At 36.0% G+C, this 15,321-nt stretch overlaps 1 protein-coding gene across 1 annotated transcript in view; it reads right to left on the reverse strand.

Moving 5' to 3' along the window:
* LOC104128058 (neurabin-1) overlaps nt 1–15,321 on the reverse strand; it is a 40,905-nt gene that overhangs the window by 22,579 nt on the left and 3,005 nt on the right. Inside the window, exons 2-7 of the mRNA XM_035896174.1 lie at nt 4,608–4,740; nt 3,978–4,098; nt 3,318–3,422; nt 3,019–3,139; nt 2,395–2,538; nt 428–481 (exon numbers count right to left, since the gene is read on the reverse strand). Coding sequence (XP_035752067.1) covers nt 428–481; nt 2,395–2,538; nt 3,019–3,139; nt 3,318–3,422; nt 3,978–4,098; nt 4,608–4,740 — 678 coding nt within the window. The remainder of the gene's footprint in view (nt 1–427; nt 482–2,394; nt 2,539–3,018; nt 3,140–3,317; nt 3,423–3,977; nt 4,099–4,607; nt 4,741–15,321) is intronic.

The following is a 15,321-nucleotide window of genomic DNA, read 5'->3' on the forward strand; positions in this document are numbered from 1 at the left end:
AAGTCAGCCACAAATCATTGTCTGTAAGTGCCAAATCTATACTCAGATAAGACATGTTCTATCCACTGAAAATGTTCTCATATTTGTTTGGGAGTTTGCTTAATACAGTAGTCCACTATATTCAGTTCTACTCCAAGCAGTAACACTGAAGCATTCATTTTTATAATGGCACAGGGGATATTTTGGGGTTGGGTTTTTTATTTGTTTGTTTTGTGTTGGTTTTGGGGGATTTTGTTTTGTTTTTAATTTGAGCCCAGCTCTTCAGCTTAGAAATGCCTGTCTAGCATAGAGTACATAGAGCCTGAGGCCTAAAACAGATTGCTGGCTTCTGCATTCAGCCTTTTCTTGGTATAATTGGTTTTTGTTGGTAGAAAAAAAAAATTTAAAAAACCCCCTCATCAAATAATAAGATTCTTTGAAAACTTACTTTATCCTTCAGTTGATTCACTTCAGCTATTGTTACTGCATGCTTTAATTGTAGCTGAAACAAACAAAAAAAATAATTGCATGAGCACACACAAAATGACACTTGAAATGCTAGTTTTAAGTATTTGTCCACGATTCCCTTCTTCCTCATTCCTTCTTCCTATTTTTACAGTAGCATAAAGTCAACTTAATTATTTGTCAATTACAGGAGAAGTGATCTTGAGCTCCTATTGAAAAAACAGGTAAACTGAAACCCCAAAAGTTCCATGGTGTTCTATTTGCTACAAAAATCAATACATGACCACCTACATTTAAAAATCCCACATTGTTGTCTATACATTAAGAAAAGTGAGAAGATTAAAATAATGTTTCAGTGTGCCAGTAGAAGGGAAAGACAGCAATGCACTTACGATGACAACTAGTACACAGAAACAAGTAAAGATTTAACAGTACTAAATATTTTTACTTATCAGCACTTACAAATAAATGTGCTCACTTTGTTTTAGAATTAAGTCTTATGCTTTACACCACAAATATTCATAGGATCATTAGAAGTGGATAAAGGCTACACCTAAGCCAAACGCAGAGATTATTGTTAACAAGTCTTAAGAAAACAGCACAGATAAGAGTGCAAAAGCACTTTTTTTTTTTTTTTTTTTTTTTTTTTTTTTTTTAAACACAACTATTAGTAGTTATTTCTTGTACCTCACTTTCCATCTGTAACCCTGGGGGGATTTTTTTTTTTTTTTGGCAAGGTATAGTGCACCAAGCACACATTAGAACAAATGAATTTGTGACTATTCTTTATTCAGATTATGTTAATAACAGCATAGTAATGATTCTAGCTGAGAATTTCATCCTATCCCAAGTAAATACAGTGCTTATGAAAAGATGCCATAGCCTGCTGCTATGCTTCCTAATCTAGAAAAATTGTAAATGTTCTCTAGTGATCAATAGCCTGAAATTTCAACTTCCTCAATGACATCATCAATGTTATCAAGAGAACAAATTTAAGGAGGTCTGCAAAATAATGATCCTTTATAAAAATAAGCTGATGTATGCACATATGGCATCTGACAAAACACTTTCTTTGCAGTATATTTTTCTCTTCCAGAGTGACAATGTCAGGGACTTAAATCTACCAAAGAAGCCCAGATCCCTAAATGCCAAAGACTGCACAACTTAAATCCCGACTAAATTCCACAGACCTGAAGAAAGCAAATACGCTCTTTTATAAAAACCTTGAGAAAAGGGACTGCAATTTTCCAATTATGTGAAGTTGGGATTCACAGTCTGGAACGCCCTACTGAGTTTACAGATTCATTCCTTCCAAAAAAATACACCATAAAAAAACCCCATAAGGGATCACCTGAAAAAAAAACCTCCAACCAAAAAAAAAAAAAGCCTATCTACAGAACCAAGTGCTTTTATGTACACAGAGATTTCCCAGAAGGCCTCAGGGACTACAGCAAGAGATTAGATGTGTGTTTCTTATCTTCCTGAAGATCATCTAACCACAACACTTGAGACCATTCAGAATGGGCATGCTTGTTCCCCCATGCTCCACCCCACAGCTAAAGCCATTCTACTATGCAGCAAATAAACGCAAAGTCCAATGGACCAGAGAAGAACGAAGAGAAGCATCATATCTATTTAATAGAATGTTCATATACCACAACAAGGAGGGAGGTGGTGCTGGGTTCTAATGTCTGTTTCCAAGGGGGTTTTATAAATATAATTTAAATCAAAGGCCCATTTAATATAAATAAGTATAGGGAAGCTGGGATGAGAAAATTACAGAAGACCTACATTTCAAGAAATGTTTACCACAGAGTTTTATTGGCAATGTTGGGAAAACAAACCCAAAACCACAGTGAGGGGGACATGAAGGAGATTATATCTAAGTCTTACAAGCTTCAGATGCTCCCCAGTGCATCACAAAGAATATTTAAGAAACTGCTACCATACCTCTTTAAATTTAAGAAGAGACTGTGCTGAATCCATATCCAGTGGTAAACAGATATCTTCGTTTTCAGGAAGATCAAAAACTTCTACAGATTTTCCATGTAAATGTGACTCGTATGTATCGTCATCATCATCGTAGTCATCATCCTGATAAAATGGGAAAATCATGACATTCTGTAACACACACACACACACTTTGCATTATGGTAGCAACAATAACAAAACCACACAATCAGGAATCCAAACAGTTGCAAAACTTTTCTCAACTAGTTACTACTCCTTTTTAGTTTCTTATATCTACGGTAAGTTTTAAAGATGACTTGCAAACACCTTCATAAAAGTTCTACAAAAGAGAGCTAAGTAAGCCGTGCACAAAACAAGCCACAGCTGATACTTAAAAATATCTTTTGGATTGTTGATAAATTGGAAGTATAGCAAGTAGTGATAATCATGTGCCTTGATAATAGTAATATATGAAGTTTGTATTTTCTGTTTTTAACAAGTTGCCTGTTTTATCCTTTCTTGCTTCAATTTGATTCAAAAAACATTTATTCCATTTGCAGAAGTTATTGCATGTAGTGGTAATCATGTACTTTAAAAAATATGTAAGTACATATGATGTTTTACCTGCTCTGTATCATCATGAACATAGTGCTGCTCATACAGACATCTCTCTTGCTCTAAGGTCTCACTAATGAGGCGGGCTACTTCACTCTGAGTCCCTGGCTTCTCTCTCCCAATCAGAAACCTACAGAAAAAAACAAATTACCTTATAGGAAAAAGTTTAAGATATGCTTAAGAAATTAGTTTGCCATACTGTTGCCTCCAACATAATCTTTGTAAAGGTTGCAGATTATGGTTTTGTATTCTCCATAATGAAAAATGACAAAAAAAAGAAAGTACTGTTTCATAGAAAATATACATACCTCACTGTGCCTTTGGTGTTTTTTAATACAGTGGCTGCAAAGAACTGAGTAACTCCCACTAGACTTATGCCATCAACCTCAACAATCTGATCATTTACTTGAATTCTGCAAATAAAAAAAAAAAATCAAAAAAAAAAAATCCTTAGCTACCAGTTCAACAAAAATATTTTGACTTGACAGATTTTTGACATGACAAGTATCACTTAAAACTCACTAGTATTTACAATGAGAAATTCTGAGTCATGAGAAATTGAGTGGTAAGAAACTCATTGCTTAAAAACAATCTCCTGATCCTCAGTTACTATGCAGATCACCAATTGAAATTTACAGAGTATTTGCCTTGATATTTTTATACTATTTACACACTGATTGATGTTCTGGGGTGTCAACATGATTTTCTGGCACTGTTAAACATAGGCGCATTCTAAGCTTTTTTCATATATGCTGTAAGCAGACCTATGCTTATTTTGCAAAAATGTCCTGTATGAAATAAAACCACTTGATTTTTAAAAAATTAACATAAAGAAGCAGGAATGTAATATTTATTGAGCTGCATTCAGCTTTTGTACTTTTATTGACAGTATTTAGCATATCCAATGGAAATGACTGGGCTCAGTTAGAAATTTTTAAAAAGCATAATCAATTCAATGAAAAACTCACCGTCCATCTCTCTGAGCAGCTCCACCATCTGTTATTGTTTTTACAAAGATACCTAGTTTTTCCAGTCCCTGATCAGCACCAACTCCCATTCCAATAATACTGATGCCCAGACCACTGTCACCTAAGGGATTCAAAAAAATCTATTAGCCACATAACACAAGACATAACACATAGTAGTAGTGAGCTGTTTCAAAATGTTCCAAGTCCTTCCACCAGAAAGTATATGAAAAGTCACTTAAAAAAAAAAAACAACAAAAAACCAAAGACGAAAACATATTTTCTATCTAGATACTACTTAAAGCCTTTTCATTCCGTAGTTATGACTGCCTGTTAGGTTGAATGTTTCATGGCATATGGAGGAGACAGCAAGATTTATGAACTGTACATATTTTGGTGCAGATCTGTCACTCAGTAATGTAGCCTTTCTAGCTTCAATTAAGTATGACAATTTGAACTTACTAGGGACCTGTCCAGTTAAAGTTCACTAAATTCAACAGAACTAGCCACAAACAAAAGTCTGAACACACATTCAAAAATTCGAGACCTAGATTCAGGGAAAATACAGTTTAAAATGGTTTTATCTTTTGTGCCCGTAGTATCTCTTGCAAATGTTCTGTGTTTGATTTGTACCTTTTTCAATTTCCACAGGAAACACTTCCATTTTTTCCACCCTTTTCTCAAGTTCATACTCGGCTGAGGCTGCCACAGGGTCAACTTCTTCATTACGTCTATCATAGTCTTCATTAGAGTAAGTACTGAAAACCTAAGAAAAGTAACAGAAAACTCTTTTTAGTGCTTTCCCACCCTCTTCCAAACATGATATAATTGAAAGAAAATCAGTAAGGAAATTAAAGTGGTATTTTTAGAGATCCCATTTCCTAAACAGCTGTCAATTTAATAAATACTGCTGCTTAAGACAGTTTCCAGCTTGCACAGAAGTAACATTTTATAAGTTTCAAAACAATTCCTTAAACACTTTTTGTGTTGTAAATGCACCAAATAGTTCAAAGAAATCAGTCAAGGAAATCAACCATGTCCTCTTTGATATAGTGTTGCCTTTTTTTTTTTTTTTTTTTTTTTAAAAGGACTACATTCCCCCAAAGCCTTCTTCCTCTCTTCTTCCCTCCCCCCCCTCCTCCCCCCACCTGCCATTTCCAGTGCTTCAGATGTAGTTTTCCAGTTTTGCAAGGGAATCACAGTTTCCCAGAAAAAGGAAATGCCTTATTACATACATTACTATTTTTAGTAATCACTCCAGATGAATTTCTGAATTGTTAAAAATAAAAGATAAACAACCAACAAAAATTAAGACAGAAATCTAGAAAGAAAGAATGAGCTACATGTAACAGGGTTAATTTCACCTATCAGCATGTTCATTAATTGTATTTAAATTCGTAAGTGAAAAAAAAAAAGTAAAAAAATAATACACTAAACCCCATTTATCTGAAAAACAAGGTTTATCTGCTTATGTTTTTGCAGGCACTGAGTGTTTTACTGAACATCACTGTAAGTCAAAAAACAGTTATGGATCGCAGCTGCAGCAGCCATCTCCCTACTCAAGAATGTGCACTGCTGACGCAAAGCTAATTTACACTGGCCTACTAAGTTTTTGCAATTTTTGCATTTTCCCACTAAAACTATCTAGACAGGTAACTGAAATCATGTAAATAAGACAGAATTAACTGTAATTAGCTTTAATTAACATTTTCCCAGAGAATTTGTATCCGCTGGTATATGGTGTTAGCTCCTCATGGTAATAGCCTCAGACACAGCAAAATGGTTATTGAAACAGATTATAAAAAAGCAACTAATAAAATTCTGTATTTCCCATAGGGACATTACTGCTTCAGCTCCAGACTACAGCTGGAGGCCAGTTTCACAAACTCTTCACCAAATCCTGCAAAACAGCTACTCCAGAAACATGGCATGGCCATATAGCAGTCCAGTAAGTAAGCAAGATTAGATCCACTTGGCTGAAAGGGAAGGAAGAAACCCACTCTTGGAAGTCTTACGTTTCCCCCAGTAAAAGAACCATCCAGAAAAGTTGTTCTTCCTAAGTCTTGCATAAAGTTAAATAAACTAATAAACCCCTTTGGGCTATCATACAGACACCAGTGGGCAACAACTGGACACAGAAAGATAACAAGGGTTGCACTTACAGGATCTGTCTTCCATAAACTTTACAGAAAAATCTGCAAAGTAGACAAAACCCTCCATCCAAATGGTCCCAAGCATTCTTACTCTGTCAGAAAAAGGTGGCCAAGTTCTTAAATTAATCCCTCTCCTCATTCCTCCAAATCAGTAAACAGGACATGAAGTAGAAGCTTTAGGATTTCATGAAGCACTATTCTCTCCCTTTGGAACAAAACCCATCGGGTTTGGCTCCTTTCCATTCCAATAGAAAAATCAATCTCTCAAAGAATCCAGTCAAGTTATAATAGTAAGATGAATTGTAAACGAATAATAAAAAAAAGTTCCTTAGTGGACAAATGATAACTTTCAACCAAGAATATTTGAGTTCTTTGAGAATCAAATACTGGGGCATGAAAAAAATAAAGTTTGCTTATTTATAAGTGTATGTATGATCTAGTATTAATACTATGACTAAAATGTTAAAGATCACTAACCATCAGATGGCTGAATGAGCAAAACGTGGAGAACAGTAGTAGTCCATTTTGGAGACACTGACAACTGTATTTTCTTGATTCTTTATAACTCAGTGATCTAACTCACAAAGCAGAAGACGATGCAAGTAGTCACTATCTGCTGAAGAATTACATTAGCAAAGGGATGACCAGTTCCTTACACAACCATTTACAAAGCACTGGAAATTTGGGGAAGAAAAGTTGCACCATTTTACCACACTGCATTACAAATGCTGCAAGTCTTAGGTTGCCAGCGCTACAATACCTCTGGAATTTCTGAAAATTATTAAATATTTTTCCAACTCAAAAGTAACAGCATTGTAATTGGGATTCTCATGGAATTTGCCCATCTTGACACAAAACTGATCATAGGGATTGATCATCTGCCAGGAATGGATCATGGGATTAAAAATTAATGGTGGGTTAGATTCCGCTTATGCTTATAATTGCCATACATAAAATAGCACAAACATACATATGCAAATGAAAACTACTAATGTTTAAGCATATTTGCCCTTTGAGAAAAAACTAATGGAAATCAATTCTGACTAATCCACTAAGAGAACAAATTCATACTTTTCTGAAAGTTACAGATGGAAAGCATGTGAGAATACTTAAGGTAATATTCTAAACGATAATGCCACAGTTAGGACAAGATAAAGCTGTTTCAAAATAGTAAGAAAACACACACTGATTTCAGAAAAATAATTTTGAGGAAAAACATGAATTTACAAAAATAGAGTAAAAGCAAAACCGATATATAACAAGAAGCCAAACACTGAAATAACAAAGAGAAAAGCAAGAGCACACTAAGAAACCTACAGCCCAAAGAGTCAAGGGCAAAAGGCAGAAATTTTTGTTGTGTACATGTAGAAGATGAATACCATATTATGATTCTACAAGACGGAAACGGTAAAATTGTTGATACTAATACAGAAAACACAGAACTGCTCAGCAAGCTTTTCTTGCCAAGTAGCAAAAATAATATTAAACACAGTTAAAACGTGGATAATAAATAAGTTACGCAGTTCAGAAGATTGATGAGAAAGCTAAACACAGTTCATCCCTGCACTGTGTCTGGCAGGGTTTAGTCACTGAATCAAATGCATTAGGGACAAAAGAAATTTTAAGCTTAGTATTTAAAAGCCACTGCTAGCCAGAGATCATAAAATTATTAGTGTGCAAGTGATATTTTTAAAAGATATGCTTTATCAAACACAAGTTATTGTCTCAACATAAACTAGATTAATTTTACTGTGGAAACCACGTGACTTTTAGAAGCCTTTTACCATAGCTTGTTATATATTCAGAAGGCTAACCCAACATTAATGACTTCTGGATCTACTCAAGCTAAGAAATGGTGAAAACCCCTGCTATCTGAAAAAGGAATTTCTTCTTACACTCAAGGCCTCTTTTCTTCAGAATGAATAAAAATAATTTGACTCAAAAAAAGTTCTGACAGAGGGCTGAGTTTTTAAGGATTATTTTCATTAAGATTCATAACTGGAAATTTTCAAATACATACTTAGTCCTTAGAGAGCAAATAAATTTATTTGGAGACAGAACAAACTACATTCTCCACACCAGGAAAATAAATCACTTTTTGAATGCAAAATTCAGTTCACCTCCTTCTGTGCAGCCTGTCTAAAGGATCCTACCGTTCAGTTCCTGTTACCATACAGAACTAAAAATCTCCGTTATAACATAGTGCTATCACAGAAAACAGCATTATCACAAAAAACCAACTATGACCTCTCTAATTCAAACTCTTAGCAGCACATAAAAAGCTCTACTTAAGAACTATGTTAGTTTTAGCGGAATGTAAATTTTGCTAGAGGGCAAACTCTTCAGAAGAGAGAGACTAATTTACCGTGTGTTTGCACGGAACTGCTATGGAGCCGTAAAACACAGCCCAAAGACCTCTGCTCCCATATTCATTTCTAGTAGGTAGATTTGTTTGTGCCAGATCAAAAGCAGAACATTACAAAAGTAATTAAACAGTAAGATTAAGAAATCAGTAACTGCCCAGAAGGGTTCCCGACTAATTGGAAGGGAAGCAATATCAACATCACTTTAAAATTCTCATGTAATACCGCAGTAGTTGCTGGAAAGCCTCACAACACCCGCGCGCGGGCAGTAAAGTGACACTCAACAGATGTGAGAAACACTGAAGTGTTACTGACAGCCCTGCCTGGACACCATGCCCAGCAATGACTACACCAGTTGGTCGTGTTTCTTCTGAAACACAGTTCTTACTTTGAACATTTGAGTTTACTGACACTCAATAAAGCCGTACATTCAAAACACAAGTTACAGCTCAGGGAAAGTCATCTAATAGTGAACAGTTTCAGCTTTTCAAATTGATCTCCTTCGTGATGCCTGGCAAAACATGAAGTGCCCAGGCAAGCATGAATAATCACTTGAAACAGTAGCACTGAAGTAGGACTGAAGTATTATGTACACTTTACAGTTTACTCTTACAATCTCTCTCTTCAGTTAAAGTAGACATTTAGTTACCGCTACCCACTCTTCCCTCTGTTTCAGAAAGCTACATGGTTAGTATTTTATTACCACTATTTGTTACGTTTTAAGTGAAGAGTGACTATACCTGATTTAAGTCAATGCATGCTATCAAATCCTTTAATCAGCAAATGGAAATACCTTGCTTAGTCTTTTTTTTTTTTTTTTTAAACACACTTTTACTCTTCTTCAAAAAGTATTCAGAATGATTGGTACTGTTAAAGAGGTCAATATCATAAGCTATTACATTCAGTGTAGCATTTTCTGTTACCAATCAGGTGGACAGACAGACTGCGCACCCTTAAGCGTTTGGTCCTGTAGCTCTGCTGACTTGATCAAAAACCCCAACCAAGTCAGTTTACATAAAGGTGTAAGCGCAGCCTTGCTTCAGACCTACAGTACAGACCATTTCATATAGATAATGCCATCATAAATAAAATAGTTTTTTTACCAATCTCACTGTTCTCTACTTAATTCTCAATAAAACCAGTAGAATTTGTTCAAAGGCACTGGATCTAGCTAGCGAGCAAGAAAGACAACGTGGTGTCTGTACCACTCAGGTTATGCTACCTACTCCAGGAGAAACACTCTTTCAGGTATTTCACTTTTAAATCCCAGTGAAAGAAATACTGAAGACAGAGAAAAGCATCCATTCAGATTCAGTGCACTGATTTTATTTAATTTCCAAACATTCAGAGCAGAAGCTGAGAGACAAACCATATTCTCCCTCCATGGAAGTGGAGCTCTGCTGTGACCTGGTTGTAGTCCACCACCACCTTAGTTGAGGTGGCACTGCTCTCTGACAAAGAGACTGAAAGGCTCCAAATAAATAGGATATGACCAGAAGAGGCAAAAACTATTCACCATACCACATAAAGGGGGAGGACCCCCAAAAAATCTTGGCTCCTGAAACACTTCATATACAAAGACAGTTATTCAATTATGAACATCCATAAGCTTCACAAGTGTCTTGGTACCACCAATTTAAGCCTGGCAATCCATTAGAATTAGATATGTGTGTTTATTTAGTATTCATCAAAACAAAAATTTTGACCTGACCAAATCTAAATAGCAAGAAAATTGGTAAGAGGAACTTCAAAAGAGTAACAATAAACACAAAAATAGTCCACCTGGCTGTTTTCTAAAGGCCATAAAATGAAACAACAACAAAATAACCGTGCCATACCAGATCAACTCAATTAACTAATCTGCAGCAACAGTGTCACTAGCAATGACCAGTACCCCAGGTCTGAAGAGGAGGATCATCTCATTATACCAAGACACAGAGGGTGGTGGAGGAAAATGATTGAGAAATCTGAAGAATTTGCATGTTGGTTTTTGGAATAATACTTTACCACTCAATAAAAATATAAGAATCCTGTAAAAAGCTCTGCTACACTGTACCTTCAGGATCCAAAGATTACAAAATAGGTACTCATATAATAGAGGTACACTTCTTTTTACTGATGTCCTTCTGAGCGTTCACCTCTTATATTAGAATTATATGAAAAGGGATAATTTATTTTTTCCATCTCTCAAAAGGTAAGCTACAAACAAGTTTTGGCTACTGCTTGTTCATTCTTTATCAGTCTAGGTTAAATATTCTCAGGCACTAGTAACAGCAATCATCATCAAAAAGATGCTGAATCTTTCAGCAGGTTAAATGTTGAGGTAACGAACTTGCCTCCTATAAATTTGCTTATCTTTGCTGACCTTTGCCACCTCCTCAGTGTTTCTTCTGACTGCTTCTCCCATGAAACCCTCAAGTGCCTCCTAGTCACCCCTTTCCTCCCTCCTGCTCCCCACAGCTATTCTCAGAGCAAAACACAGCACAGGCTGGACGTGCATAGTGATCAGCTAACATTACAGAACAAGTAACTTAAACTAAAAGCTGCAGCCCTGCCATCAGTGAGGGCACGAATCTGCAACTCTGATACAAGCGCTAATTCTCCCCCAACCAAGCAGTATTTTCAAAATACCTTTAAAAATGTCTGTCTCTTCCCTTGTCAAATCCAGGTGAAACTGCTAGGAAGTTAGAAGTTGAAGGGACTGAAAAAGGAGTGGGGATGGACAGGTGATAACCTGTCATCCTCACTGTCACCTCACCTGACATCCATAACCTCAGCGTTCTTATTTGTCTGTAGTTTTACAGCATCATCAAGCACCTCAAACAGGGCTGCTAGTATGTCTTGTAACTGCATTCAGGGAATAATTCAGTTAGAAATACACTGAGATATTAATGTAAAGAGTCAAGCTGCTCCAGCAGTGAGCCAGGATATAAAAAGTTCTTTGCTTCTTCTGTTCTGGTTTAGATTTCTACTCTACAGCCCCATACCCTGGCACTGGACTCTCATCCAAAAACTCTTGAAATGTCAAATCAATCTACCATTGTAAACTAACATATCAAATACTTCCTAAAAATCAAAACAGAAGATGTATGATTAAAAGAAAAAAAGCCAAAGAAAACTGGAGTCAAAAGCACTGGAAAGCTGAACAAAGGTCATGGAATCAAAACATAAAAAGGACCAGAAAGGCATCAGAAATACTGGATACGGAACTTTCTAAAACCAGGTAAATTATATGGAGATTTAAATGCATTTAGGCTTAATAAACATTTAACTTTCATGAAAATTGAAATTCTGGTAACAGTTTAAAGATTATCTTTCCTCAAAAAACCCAAAACCAAACACCCACATGTGTGAAAATATGAACCTTCTTCCTCCATTTAATAACCGTGTTTTTAACATTTCATACTGGTAAGCTAGCCAGCAGGAAATGCCGTACTTTCTGATGCAGGCAGAATACAACAGGGTTACTTTTTGTGAAAAGTCACTGAAAAGTACCACAGAGAGCTTAAGTTTGAGATTAAAACATGAAGAAAAGTGGTTATGATGTTAAGTTACAAATGTTGTAATGTTGATGCAAGTGATAAACAGGGCTTCAAAACAATTAAAATCTGTGAGTTATAACAAACAAATTGTCATTGCAAAAGATCCCAAACAAAGCATGATGGAAACACATTATGTGTGTCAAGAAAAAAAAAGCAGATGACTTCCCACATTTAAGTCAATTCTGTTTAAATCAACTTTCAAATGGAATCTCTGTTTTCCTAGACCAACCTACATCTGTCTCACATACAAAGAAATATTTTACTGAAGTGCTTGACCAGTGGCTGACAAACAATTGACCATTTATGCAGTCATCAGTTCTCTAATTACTGAAGAAACTCCAGGGTTGGGGTATCTTCCACCAGTTAGTGTATTTTGTATCCCTTTCTGTGTATGACATTGTAAGTACAGAAGTTACAGTTCAAAAATCAGAGGATGTATGAAGCTGAAGCACTACCCTGCAACGTTTTGTTAAAACAGTGTTCAGGAGACTACACATTTGACCTAGAAAAACTGTGCATCTCCTATAAGTGCTAAGCATTTATAGATAGGCTGTTATACAGGAAATCTAATTCAAATGTATCTTCATTTACTGCTTCATTGACTTCCACAGCAAGCAGTTCTGTACTAAAAAGATTGAAGAGTATGCCAGCCCAAACAAGATTACCATTTGTGACCCAGCTATACGTAAAACAGCTCTATTCCGATGTGCAAGACAAATGGCAATATTATGAAGGATTTCCATATTCTCTCAGAAGCAGCTGTTACTTGGCTGATTAGGACAACACACAAGTTATGAAACTGCTTTCAGTTCCCTTATTCAAGAAATATGTTTAAACTTCTGCTCAACTGTGACAAATATAAAAGTAAAGCCTTTAAAAAAAAAAAAACAAACCCCAAACCTTCATAAACTGTGTTCTTGACTCAACCTTAAAAGAAAGTATGATTCACAAAAAGCTGTGAACAGACACTCCCATGCAACGTAAACTGCATAACACTGCTAATTAAACAGACTTGCGGGAGCAAATAGCAGCTGTACTATCTTTACAGTTTACCTGAGCTACAGAATTTCTAAGGATCATAAATCATTGCAGAAGTTAGTCACAGTGCTATTAAAGGTTTAGAGGACAAAGTTTGACACAGTCAGAGGTAAAAACATCTCAAGAAGTCAATTTGGAAACACATTTGTTTTCCCAACAGACAGAAAGTTTTAAAATTACAGATGTCAAACAGCACTCAGTCATTACATTTATGTTAATTAAAGCCTTTCAAGGTAATCACATAATTGAAAGTGAGTTTAATCTCTACATTACAAAAGCAAAGTGAAATATAAAGGGATAACAGTACAGTTACCTGACATTATTTGCATTGTCTGTAATGCTGATTGTTTACAGAGTTTATTCAGAAAACTTCAAGACAAAGACAAATTCAGTTCCCTTATAAATACCTTGGACAGCTGAGTGTGCTTTACATTCCTCAAAGGCTTCATATGTGGCAACAAGAGACTAAAAATAGCTTGTGTACCATAACACAAACCCAGTCCGTGAAGTTCTGCTAGTAACTGTACAGTATCCCTCTCTTCACTATTGTAGGAAAAACAAGCAATAGAGATATAGTGTTCCTTAAGGTCTGCAGAGATCAAACAGCAGCAGGACTTAGAGTAAGGCAAGTAAGAAATCTTCCCAGACGTCATTTATCACCAGCTTCTACAGAATTGAAACATTTATTTTAAAAAGGCTCATTACGCTTATTTTAAAATAAGACTCATCTATGCTTATTTTCACAGGCACAGGGCAACTCAAAATAATGGACTATTTGCATAATTATGTTCCATCTTTCCTGAAATTATCAGATCAAATTATGTTCTTAAGCCCTGCTACAGATGTCAACAATTATGGATCACTAGCATGGGTCAGATGCAGTGCTAACAGTGCCTTACACATCGCCTGGGAGCTCCACAGTCTCCTCCTTTTATTCAAAAGTCTTGCCAATTTTACAACCAACTACAAACTTTGAAACAGAGATACTAATCAAATTCTCTTTCCTGGTGCAGCATAAATACTGTTTTTAGGATGCCTGTGTGTAAGTTATATCCATTACGTACACGTATATCCAACTTCCCTTTTGGGTATATCATGTACAATGGTCAGAGCTCCATCACTGCAGAACCTTGATGATCTGAAAACGTGCTTTTTCTTGCCCTAACACCTTCTGAATGTTTTGAATTCTCCAACTCTATCAGACACCTGCTAAACAGCAACTGCAAATCATAATCACTAGAGAGGTGCAGAAGGAAAACAGCAGGAAAAAGGCCAGCCTGGCCTCTCTCAGGAGCGTTTAAGAGGAGGAGAAACACAGACCTTCTCCTCTAGTGGCTATGGATGTCTGGAATGGTACTCACATTTCAGTCAAACTTAATAGTCTATATAAAGCTGAAAAAAGAAGCTACTAGGATACATTTGTCACTATGGTGCTGCTCTAAGCTGTGGTGGGGCCCAAGAATAACCTTCTGCTACCACTCAGGATTTTTTTTTTTTCTCTTGTAATTTAAGATGCACTAAAATCTGTGCATAAAGCCAAAAAAGAGATTTCCCTCTATGAGGTAAAAGTGAGATTTTTCTAAAAAGTTAATGAGATATTAAAGGTACATTACCAAAAACAGATTTTGGGGAAGTGCAAAAAAAAAAAAAAAAAAAAAAGTTGGAATTCTTTATTTTCTAGAGCACAAAAGCTGAAAACCATATACCAGGACTGATGGACTGATTCCCACTAAGTATCATAGAAAATATGAAACAAGAAGGCAGACAAGGGAAAGAAATCATTGCTTAGGCATGAGGAACAGAGGGGGAAAAACCAATTGAAAATGACATACAGAAAGAGATCCCTATACCCATTATAGGAAGGATATAGTCAAGTTTCACTGAAAAGGGATAAAGGAAGTCTATCGCAAGCTCCAATTTTAGGGCCTTAAAAAGAAAGTTCACTGACCATATTGCTATTAAGTACAGCTTGTTCTGCCAGTCCAAGTGGGGCATTATGGCAAGAACTAGGTTATTTTTAATGGAAAACAGCTAACGGTTGCTACTAACCGTTCATCTCTCGGTTGTGTAATTGATAATCTGGTACAGGTTGGCTTCTGTGGCTTTCAGAGAAGTAGCTGTAATTGAACAGTGCTAGTTACCAAAAACTGAGTTTTGTCTCCACAAGAGCTTCCATCGCAGTTGGCACAGAGATTTCTACTAATGCTTTGAACTAAGTCTGACATAGACATACCAGAGAAGGCAGAAGTCC

The sequence above is a fragment of the Egretta garzetta genome, unplaced genomic scaffold (assembly GCF_000687185.1).
Source record: "Egretta garzetta isolate BGI_Z169 unplaced genomic scaffold, ASM68718v1 scaffold16, whole genome shotgun sequence".
NCBI lineage: Eukaryota > Metazoa > Chordata > Aves > Pelecaniformes > Ardeidae > Egretta > Egretta garzetta.